The sequence below is a fragment of the Gracilinanus agilis genome, chromosome 4 (genome assembly GCF_016433145.1).
Source record: "Gracilinanus agilis isolate LMUSP501 chromosome 4, AgileGrace, whole genome shotgun sequence".
NCBI lineage: Eukaryota > Metazoa > Chordata > Mammalia > Didelphimorphia > Didelphidae > Gracilinanus > Gracilinanus agilis.
In genome coordinates, this window is record NC_058133.1 from 22,934,487 (window position 1) to 22,946,438 (window position 11,952).

Consider the following 11,952-nt stretch of genomic DNA (forward strand, 5'->3'; position numbering starts at 1 on the left):
CATACAATCTTCCCTTGAAGAGCAGCAGAGATGAGGAGCCCCACTGAGACAGTCCATTCCATTTTGGATGAGTTCTATTCCTTAGGAAGTTGTTTTCTCCTATCAATACAACATCTGCCTTTGTCTTTTCTACTCAGTTTTTCTCAGTTCTACCCTGTGAGGAACTGGCATGGCTTTTTGTAAAAGTAGGAAGACTATTAGAATAAGAGTAAACATTTTGACTTTGCTTTGCAGTTTGCAAAAGATTTTACAGAGATTACTTGTTTTAAGTCTCCTCTTGAGGTAGGAGCAGCCATTGGGATTAGATAATCAGTTTTTCCCTCCTGAATGGAGAAATTTTGTATAAGCAGCTACCAAGACTTGTCTATTTGATCTTCACATCTCTTGTGTTGGTCTTTATTTTAACATTCACAGAACACAACCTGTTTTATTAAATGAAAAAATCATCACTGTAGGAAAAGGGGTTAAACCAAATCCTAGATCTAGGATGGCATTATCAAATAAAATATTACTTATAAAAATGGATGGTATCTTAGAATTTATAATGGAGGAAATTTATAAGCCAGTAAGAGTGTGGGAAGAAAATCTAGATTAAATTGAAGTTAGGATGACCCTTTAAGTTTGAATATGTCCCTTTTTAATAATTAACACATAAAACTGTACTACTTGAAGTATTTCTCCATGAACTTCTTATGATTTTTTGATCGAAGAGTATCATTTACAAATCTTTTGTCCTTTTTCAGTTCATCTACTCCTTTGGCACAGTTCTTAAAGACAACATCATCATCCCACCTCCTCTTTACTTTGAAGTTGGCCTGAGGCTGAGAGGGGCCAGTGAGATTAAGGAGAAGGTTTCCATTCAGGATATTTTCCATTCGAACTCTTTCTTCTATAGCCTTTTGTTCTTGTTCCTTTCTGGCTTGTTCTTCAGCTCTTTCTTTTTTTATTTTTTCTAGTTCTGCCAATAGAGCTGTAGTGTCATCATCTTCACTTTCTTCCTCAAAATCTTCATCTTCATCTGTAAGTGGCTCGTCTGCATCAAGGTTGGCAGCAGGAATCTGATCTAAGCGAGGTTTCTTAGACACAGAAGATGAGGTTGTGTGCTCTCTAGTTGGACAATTTCTGATTTTTTCTCTTGAAGCAACTCTCTCTCTTTCTTCTAGTTCTCGCCTAAAGTTATGGTTGCAAACCTCTTCAGGAGCATCTTGAGTGGTTTGTCTGTATTTAATCTTTGTGTGGGAAGGGAGATCTCTGCTTGAATATTGCTTGGAAAGCTGACTCNACTTAAAGAAGGTGTGAACTCTCCAACCTATTCAGGTGAGATCCATTAAAAAAATCCCTTTCTGCTTTCTCACCAAATCACCACCCCTCAGTAAGTTAACACCTTGTGTGAGTGCATCAAAGAACTCACAACTCAGAAACAATGAAGGAGTTCCCACCCCTGATTTGTCAAGCACACTAGCCTTAAAGAAAGAAGTAGAAGGAAAAGAGAGACACTGAGCCAAAGATAGGTTTTGGCAGGTCTTTATTTTGCTTTCCAATTTCCAAATGTAGTATACAATAGGGAAATAGTCTACAAGTGGTCTGCAAAGTTGCTTCATCAGATAAAAACTGCTTCCATATTGTGTGTGAGTTGAACCACATTCTGTATCCTGGACAGATTCTTTGAGGATCTTTGTAAATGAAGCCAGCCTTTGTAGGCTCAGCAGGTTTGCAAAGGATCATCTCCACAAGTTTACTCAATTGGATCAGAGCAAAAGAATTATTAGAGGATTCAAGAATTATGAGAGCCACCTGTCAAGATGTCACTTAAGTTCTTGATTAGAGAACTTCCTTCACTTAGGGAAGTTATAGCCCACCTAAGTTTCCTCATGGATGAGTCGGATATGTACACATTACACGCTTGGCACGTGCAACTCTGGACCTACCTTTCTTTTTGAAGCTCTGAGATTAAAATGCTCCATGCTTTCAAGGAACTCTCTACTAGGTGGTAACATGAGGTTCCAGATACAAGGCAGATGACAAAGTCATCTTGAGATACAGAAGCATCCCAGGGCTATTAGAATAAAAAGAAATTTAGAAGACATTTCTCATACTTTAAAACTGTATCATTGCTAGTTTTTCTGACTATTTCATCCACTTCTAATTGTCCTTAGATTGATACTCTTTATCGATTCACCCTTTTCATTGTGGGTGAAAATTCTTTATTCTAAATTTCTGATTTCCTCATTCTACTATCTAAAATCTTTGAGTGAAACATGTAACACTCCACCCCACTCCAGTTGGAGATGTGGAAGTGGAAGGATCATGGCATTTGCACAGGATTTTGTCCTCCAATGGGCATGAAATACTTTGCTAACCTGTTTAGTCCTTAATATAGCAGTATGCTGGAATCCATGAGGGGGAGGCTCCTTACCTGGGCTTCTACTTTGGTCTGCTCTTTTGTGGTCACTTTAATGTTCTCTAGGATACTTGGTCCCTAGTTTTTGTAATACTAATCTTTTCTTGAAAATATGACTTATTGCCCTTGGGGCTATAGAATCCACAGCTGTAGCTGGATAGGTTGGTATTTCTTTTCAGTTGTGTGAATCGATGAATACTTGTCCCCAAACCCTTTTGTTCAATGACACCATTCGCTTCTGCTTTACTGGACGTAGTCTTTGGTTTTTACCAGAATTTGGAGTTGTCTTCAGTAGAATTTGAACTCGTGTCGATTACTAGCTGTGTGACCATGGGCACACAAGAAAGGTTTCACAGGCATACAACAGTGCTCTGTAGACTTTTAGTTTGGTACTAGCCTAATACCTTTTCTCTCAGACACTTCCCTCCCCAGCTTCCCAAACACTTGGCTAGCTCTGACAATTCATGTGTAAACCTCATTATCTGTGTGCATTCCTAGGAACCATACTGCCAAGATAAATGTTTCATGCTTTGGATAAGTTCACTTCTCCATGCAAATTATGGTTCTACATGCGGATAGTGTAGTCCTAGATGGTGAAGAACTTCTGTTGACTGTCAGGCCAAAATTAGCCCAATGGGAGAAGAATCGACCAATATTCTGTTGTGTTTCAGTCTTAGAGGTTGCATTGGGTACACAATCATCAGTGCACTAAATTGTTCCCCAACTCTCCCTCCACTTTAGTCTTGACCTATCCTTCTCAAGTGAATTCACCATCAGTGAGGTAGCTGACCTTGATGCCATTTTCATCCTCACTGAACACAATTGAAAAGTATCACTTGGAAACATCATGCTAAAACACATGAGAGACCATTTCTAACCTCACTCCTTTGGTGTCCATCATGGGAACCCATGCAAACATGCTGACATTCAATACTGGTGAACTTTGCTAAGAAACTCAATTTGGGCATGATCTTCCACCAACCTTCTCCATTGATTGTATCAAAGGTCAAGATTGATGAATGTTCTGCCCCTGTCATCTCCTGGAGTTGTCAGGCAGCAAACATCATGACCACTCCTCAGCCCTTTCTGAAGCTACACTGGTTGTCAGGTAGATAACCTTTCAGTGAAGGATTAGCCTCTTTTTTCATTTTTTTTTAATTTTTATTTTTTAGAAAAGTTATCATGGTTACATGATTCATGTTCTTATTTGCCCCTTCATCCTCCTCCCTCCTCCCCCCCCCCCCGCCACAGCCAATGCACATTTCCACTGGTTTTAACATGTGCATAAGACCAAGACTTATTTCCAAATTGTTGATAGTTGCATTGGTGTGGTAGATTCGAGTCTACATCCCCAATCATGTCTACATCAACCTATGTATTCAAGCAGTTGCTTTCCTTCTGTGTTCCTCTCCTACAGTTCTTCCTCTGAATGTGAGTAGTGTTCTTTTCCGTAAATCCCTCAGAATTGGGATTGTTGCATTACTGCTAGTACAGAAGTCCATTGCATTCTATTTTACCACAGTGTATTGGTTTCTGTGTATAGGGTTCTCCTGGTTCTGCTCCTGCCTATGGAGCTGTGGAGTAGTTTTCCTCTGAGTCACTGCACCATGCACCCTCTCAGTTTTATCCTCATGCCCAGGGTCTGTCTGCACTCTTTAGGCTCCTGAGGTCTCGGGTCTAGTTGTTCTCAGGGTCAAGCCTCCTGGTGGTCCCCTTGCTTGTTCCTCTGCCCAAAGCTCCCTTAACAGTCTCAGGGCACTGCTTCCACAGTCATGCACCCCTCTGCACTGGGTCCCCACCCAACATCGGCACCTGAGCTCAGGATCTGCATCTGCAGCTGTGACTGTGCCTGAGCTCAAGGTCTGTGTTCAAAGTCTGTGTGTTCTTTAGCCTCTTGGGGTCTTAAGTCTTGCTGCTCTCAGGAGCAGGCCCTGGTGATCCCACGTAGCTGCCAAGGACTTCATGGATGCCCCAAACTTGCTCTAACTCTTGTGCCCTGGCTTTGCTCCCTGTAGGGAGTGTGGGGAGGAGGGGGTTGCTCAGCTCACGTTTTAGTGAGAGGTATTTCACCCCCTTATAGCATGGAAATGCCCTGATCCCACGTACCTTCAATGCTGTGCCCTGTTGTGGGGTCCCTTCATCTGGATTTGTTTTTATGTCTTCTTGAGGAGTCCTATATGTGTGGCTTAAAAGAGCTTAAGCAGCTGGTTTTTACTCTGCCGCCATCTTAACCTGGAAGTCCCCCAGGATCAGCCTTTTAAGGAGGATTCTGGCAAGAATTTTGCTAGTAATGACTAAGACCTGATGTGATTGTCATAGGCAACCCATTTCCTTTGTAGAGATGGGAGATGAAAGTATCCATCAGCTCCTGGGAGATAACGTCTTCTTGCCATATAACCCAGAGGATTTCAGTCAACTTTTATATAAAAAGCAACCCAATGCCTTGTAAATCTTTGCTGAAATGGAATCATCAGGCATTTTACTACATGAAGGGAATTTAATGGCATTCAACCTCTTCAGTTGGTAAACATTTGGTAGCAGATTAAAGGCCTGAGGAGTAAGGAAGTATCTGGCACATATTACTTCAGAAAGCTCATGATATCTGCTAGAGACATACCTTAGAATCATGAAACCTCAATGGTATCTTTGATAGAACTGTATATTGTCCCAGCTAATGTGGGAGAAAACTTGAAACATCAATTATTTATACCCATTTCTGAGAAGCACTAAGAAGTAACAGGACTCTGGACTTTCTGGTCAGATCGCTTTCCCAGTTCTAATGTTCTAAGTGCTAGTGTATGAAAATCTGCCTTTGTGATATTAGATCTTTCTTGTTTGCTACCTTATTCTTCACTTTCATCCTGTTAACTTTACCTCAGCCTTCCCGACCTCCAGAAAAGACTGCTGATGGTGGAGAATCTTGGATCCTATGAATGAATGATAGCTAAAATACACTGATATTTATGCCTTATTACTGAATGTTGAAATATGTTTATGCACATAGTTTCCTTTTCTGTGGGATGGCTGATGAGCCAGTTGGAGAATACCTCCAAAGCATGAGTTCTGGTAAGAGCTTGGAGAATCACTCTTAGTTGTATATATACTTATGCTGTGTTAATTTTCCAATGAAAATTCGGAGATGAACTTTCCTTGGATCAGTCTCAATGTAGAAAGCATAACCTTGAAGAGAGATCATGACAAATAGGTAGACTGTGGAGTGTATGACAGTGAGTATTGATGGTATTGGAGGAGTTTATCAGGACCCCCCACCCTATAGTATTCAGTGGGCCAGATCAGCTAATCTCTCACCCCCCCCACCCCTGGGAAGACCAATGAGGAAATAAACTCAGAGGTTCACAATCTGGCAAAGCTATAGTGGAGATGTTGAAGGAAGGTGTTGGGGTTCAGTTGTGACCCTAATGGGTTGGATCCCACCCTCAGAGCCAGCACAATCGAGACAAGGCTCCCCCCTCCTAAGTTCAAGTAGTTTTGCCCTTCAAGATGGTGTTTTGAATTAGTCTTCCCCTTAGCTACAAGATCAGTCACTTTCTTCCCCTCAAAGTAAGAGCCCCAGACTCTAAGTATCAAAACTCTCAGGGGTTTATTAAAGGATAAGTTAATTCAGGGTACAGGGGAAATGGTATAGGGGAATCATATGTACAGGTGGGAAGGGATGAACTTTTCACCATCAACTATGTCTTCTCCCCAAGAGAGCACTCTGGACTTCTTCTGAGGCTTGGCCACAGTAGCTAACTCTCTTCCCCCTACAATCTCCTATCAAATATTTCTAAACTAATATAAGAGGGAAGTAACAGCATAAATTAATTCAAGCAGGATCACGGAAGGGACCCCTCCCCATTTAATCTCGCTCCCCAAGTGTCAGGGCTCTCCAGCCAAATTGGAGAATTGATGTTCAATGTCTTCTTTGTTGGTAAATGAAGATAGTAGAAACTGATGTTGGTAGTTGTGATCTCCCAATAGTCACTAAAGGTACAGAGGAACTAGATTCACTCAGGATCCACCTAAAATCAAAACTCCCAACCAAACATTTAACCCCCCCTGGGTCCCAGTTAGGTCAGGAGTGAAGTGACAGTTGGAAAACTCCTCCTCCTCTGTGGCCCCTCCTTTCACATTCCAAAAGGGGCAACATTCTGCTGGGCTGTTTCAGGGTCCATTCCAACTCCAACTGCCTGTTTCCCTTTGCAAATTTCAGTTCACACTGTTACAGGAAGAAAAGAATTTTAATTCTTCAATGAAACCTGAATCTCTGAGGAAAAGCTCTAACGTGGTCTGGCAAGTTACCTTCAAGAAACTTTACTCTTAGTATTGTCAATCTTAATAATCAAAACTACCAGAGAAGTATTTAAGAACATATCTTTAATCAGGTCAAGGAAAACTATAATCAGAACTACCATGCTGGGAGATCACCCTAGGACAACACATGTCCAGAAAGACTGACCAAAATGGAATTACTGGGGATTTCTGCTAATCAACAGAAGGTACCACATAGTTTCAGAGAGATGAAGAGAAATAGCATGTGAACTTAAATATACAAATTTATCCTCAGACACAGGTGCTAAAGGGTTCATTGGTTTCTTGAAATTGTCTATTGAATTGAGAAGGAGTTTGAGTATGATTCTGATCATGGATCAAATTCCTATGGGATATGTGACCATTTCATATGGCTGGATGCTATCAGAACTGCCTCATTTCTCAGATCCTGAGAAAGAAGCCTGTGATGAGTTCCTCCCCAAACCCCAAGTCTAGGGATCTCTGAATCAGACCAGAGCTAGCCTTGTAACAATTCCAATTTCCTTAGATATGCCCTTCCCCAATTTTGGGGAGGGAAAAAAAAACCTCTAAAAACAAGCTATTATTTTCATTAGAGGAATTTACCTTTACCCCTAGAGTTCCAGTATCTAATAGCATGTCTCTGATTTCCTTCTCACTGGGATAAACTAGTTGCTATGAATTTCACAGTGAGGCTTTTTTTATTTTTAAGGTTGACAAGGCCTTGGGAAAGAAGTCAAACCCTTTCCATAGTTAAATTCAATCTTTGTCTTAACGAGCACATCTGAGTCTTCAGATTTGATCATCCTCTTTTAATTCAGTCATTCAGCTCTTTTCCAGCCTCTGGAGCAGGAAGCAGCTTTGGAGATCCCCCAGATTTCATTGCTTCTTCTGTCTTGAACCAAAACCCTGAGGTGAAGGATCCATGGTAGATGGTTGAGGATATGGGCAAGTGTGGGCATTGATTGTATCCCAAGAGCCCAGCCAAGACAGGGTGGAGCACTGGTGGCAGAAGCTGCAGGGTCCAGGTGAGGTAGCTCCTGCCCCTTCCTGTTGCCCTTCCCCTTATGTAGCATTATGGAATCAAGCTTAGTCAAAGAACTCAGCTGCTCAAGAAATGAATCTTTTCCAGTCCCTCCAGGTTGCCATAACCCAAGAAGAAAAGAGCCAAGCTCAAACAGGGAGTGTCATCAGGCTCAAAACAAAATATAGATCCTTGGATCCAGGCTCCTCAATCTATTTACCTTGTTACCTAGCTGCTTAGAATGGTAAAGGAGATGACAGGAAAATATTGGTCCAATCTCCCTACTATTACTAGATGGTTACATGGAACTAATGCAACTAAATGTATCTGGTGTGGGTTCAAGAAACAAATGGAGCTTTCACTAGGATTTTAGGAAAGTGATGAGAGTTTTCTTGTCTTTCTAGCAGCATATGTGGAGAAGAGTGGCCTCCCCCTAAAGAAGCTTAAAAACTATTGTTTTTTGTTTTTTTAAGTGAGTGTTTACTCTAATATATGTCTCGGGATAGCTTTGTCTTTGGGTTATGCTTTGCCCAGCAGGAAAAAAAAAGCAAAACATCTTTGCTTTTGAGTTAAAAGATAAGGAATATTATCTTGAAACAAAATCCTCTTGCTCTTCCCTCCTATTTCAGTCTCCTTTATCTCACTATCTGGACTAAGTCTCTCTGTAGGTATGCCTTAAGGTCCTATTTCTCAGATCTCTTGGACACAGCTCAGAATTGTCAGTATTGAGGAAGGAGATCATTTGGGGATAGGGCAAAACTGTGCATTCTACTTCCAGTAACAAATTGGATTGATGGCAGCAGGGCCAGCTCTCAGGTGTGTTTCTAAAATAAGCAAGCGATCTCTATTTCTAGTACTAGGAATGACTAGTCTCCTGAACTAAAGGAGAAAACAGAAAAGTCCTTTTCATAGAGTAGCAGGCTACTTGGGTCCTTGGCTATAGTTGACTAAGTGAGAAGACCTACTCTCTGGTTATTTGAGGATTTTGATCACATTAGTGATGAATTGGGTAGTACTGCTTATTTTGAGGCTGGGATAAGCCTTCAGCCTAGGAATGATCAACTCCCTCGATGCCTGAGGCACAGGGAAGGAATTCCCCCATACTCTTAGAACACTTGCCAGAACTCTTAATCATATGGAAAGATTAGATATTATACCTATTGCTGGTGATGAACTTGTATAGAATGGGTCATTAAAGATGGCAACAGTCAGATGACAGCCATACCTTGTCTGTTTCACATAAATAAATAGGTTTATGACCAGTCTCCTGAAGCCTTCCTATGCAGGTGCTGTATATTCATGTCTCTTTGTTTATGTCTAAAGCAGTCTTGAAATAGCAAAATGAATTTGGTCCAGGTTTAGCTAGAAACTAGACAGCTGAGGTATCTGGAAGGAAAGGTATATGGAAGGAAGAATTAATAGTGGGAGTAGGGAATCATTTTTCAGATGTTCTCATAATTCATCCGTTAAACCCCCAAGACCTATGGAAGTAAAGAAGTTGATGGCAAACCTACTATTTCTTGGGTTATCCCGGGGTAGTAATCCTTCAAAGAATGGCTGCAATGTTTCATCCTTTAGTCTCACATTAAGGTTAGGAAGTCCCATGTATTCAGAGTTCTTGAAAAAGTATCTTGATGAAAATTCTACTGGAACATGTAGTAGTTTCTTCACTCAGTGTTATACATTCAAGAACACTCCATGGAAGTGAGTCGGTATATAAAAGATGGGCAAACATCTTGGCAACATTTCGTAATTTGTTTCTAGGCGATGTATGGTATCATACTGTTCCTTGAACATGCCCTCAAAGGATTCCAGGTATTCCTTTTTTAGCATGCAGAAACGCCCTGCCAATAACCCAAAAAACTTCACATATGTCCTCTCTTGGGCACAGCAATCGAGTATCATGTTGCAAAGTTCTTTCATCTGGCTGTCAGGGAACTCCATTTTCAGCAATTTGTGAGCACATTCTTCAAAATCTAAACTTGACTGAATAGCGAGATAGATTGTACGCCGAAATGATACCAGATGGGTTTCTGTTTTGTCAAGGAGGGTCACTTTTTGTCCTTCATCATCTCCTACTTCTTCTTCCTCCTCATCTTCACTACTTGCAGCATCTTGGTCTGTGCTGGAATCACTGTCACCTTCATGGAGAATTTCTTTCTTAATGGTTTTGTATTTCTCTTCATTTTCCATAAAATTAGGATCTAGCTTGAAAACATTAAGTACATCCTCTGTGACTCATCCAGATCTCTTTGGAGAAGAAGACCAAAATGGGGACTGGGCTACAGTTTTTCTTACTGGGTAAGAGAAGAGATTGCTTCATTTGGCTGCTCTTCACTCCTCTCCAATAGAGATAGCTGGATCTGATCGTGATGCTCTTGTGGTAACATGCTGAGATCAGCTGAAAAAGGTCTAGGTATAGTACCTAATTTGGGCTCTACTGGGAGAGTAGTTTCTGGGGGCATGACTTCTGAGCCCTTGGCTGTGGCAATCCTGTTTCTGGGGGACATTGCTGCTAAAAAATTGAAAAGGAACCATGGTACTCTGAGTGCAACTATTTCATTGTACAATCCAGCTATAGTAGTGACTTCATTCCTTCATAATGGGAGGGGGACTTGCCATAGTTCTGTCCCTTGTGTTATAAAATGTAGAGAGATGTATAGAGAGGGAGGAGGATAAACCTAAACTGGATACTACCACTGGTAATTGTGTGACAACAGTGATAGCCCAGATAGGTTGCTAGGGCAAGATCAACTGAGGCTTGCCCTAGCTAGATGATGTGACACCTCCCTCCTTTGTAACAGTGCCCAGGCAGGATCCTTCAGTCAATGGATGGTATCCCTTCAGGTCCCACCTGGGGTTGTTTGATAGTGTATAATTGGCTTTATTAGCTTGGTAATGATTTGTCTCTGACTGTATCTCCCTTCCCAGAGAAGCTATAAATAACCACTTCAGGAAGGTTCTTAAAAGGCTTTAACTGTATTTAACAAAGATGGGGTATTGGGACTGGATAGAGGAATTGGGAAACCCTAACTACTTTGATAATAAACCCTCAGAGGTATAGGCAGGTAATTGAGTCTGGTTGGTTAGCTTCTCTGGTCCAACCTGGCCACAGCCAAACCAGAGTAGACAAACTGCTGCTTGATGTCTATTCACCTTCTTTCTGCTAGATGTTATGCTATCCAGTCTTCAGGTATCCTCTCCTTGCCACCCACTTCTTCTCCTACCCACTTCCCAGATCCCTCCCCAGGCCCTGTGAAACCTAGATATCTACCGAAGATTGATTTCCTAATGGCTAGGGGCAGTAGAATCAGAAGAGTGATGGTCTGGGTACAGGTTGATAATGTTATCAGGAACAAGACAGGAGGATCTTGCAAGGTTGAGCCCAGCAAATCTCAATCCCAAAAGACCAGGATCCACAGATCTCCAGTCCAAGGGAAGGAAAGGAACCAAAAGTCAGGGCTGCCAGGGTATTTATACCACCCTAGACCAACTGCTTTCTCCCCTGTCCTCACAGCCATCTGGGAACATTCCGATATCCAACAGACCCACCTGTCAATCAACAGTGTGGACTCCTGGCTCCCAGAGTTTCAATATAACACTTGGCTTCTTTCCTTGACCCAAGAAGATGCACTGGAAAGTTTACTGGAAAATTAGCCTGAGGGCACAAGGCTGCAGTTGAGTTGATGTTGTGGTTGAAGAGGAGCCAAAGTGATGGTTTTGGGGAATACCATGTCCTCAAGAAGTAGCCTCAGTTGTTGAAGCTGTGTTCCTCTCTGTGGAGCAGCTATTCTTTGGGCAAACTGCCCAACAAGGTACACCCAGTCCTGATCATGAATTGGGTCTGGCTGTATTTGGTGGTGATGACTCATGCTTGGAGAGGTCACATTCAGAGAGGTCCTCTTTCTGCATTTGAAGCAGAGATGAATTTTCTAGGTACTTCTGTTTTCTTGACCTGATAGAAACCAAAAATTCTTGCTTTTCCTGTTGTGCTAAAAGTCCACTTCTTTGGTTTTGAAATGAAATGTGTATGTGTATCCTTATCCATTTGAACTTGGAAAGTTTTTTCTCTTATACCATGATGTATGTTCTTTGGAAAATTGTTATTAAGGATACTAACTTACATTTAGCTAAATGATGTACATTTTATTCTTTATGATTAAAAATATCTTCAAAAGGGGACTTCCTCCTATTGGATAGTACAGAGAACACAGAGTCAAGTCCTCCTTGCCCTGTT

The 11,952-nt window shown here is 41.5% G+C and overlaps 1 protein-coding gene across 1 annotated transcript; it reads right to left on the minus strand.

Moving 5' to 3' along the window:
• Positions 1–662: 662 nt before the first annotated feature.
• LOC123245785 (spliceosome-associated protein CWC15 homolog) lies at positions 663–9,908 on the minus strand. The gene is made up of 2 exons (XM_044674785.1): positions 9,449–9,908; positions 663–1,309 (listed from the first exon to the last, which is right to left on the minus strand). The coding sequence occupies exons 1-2, from the start codon at positions 9,906–9,908 to the stop codon at positions 663–665; spliced, it is 1,107 nt and encodes a 368-aa protein (XP_044530720.1).
• Positions 9,909–11,952: the final 2,044 nt, after the last annotated feature.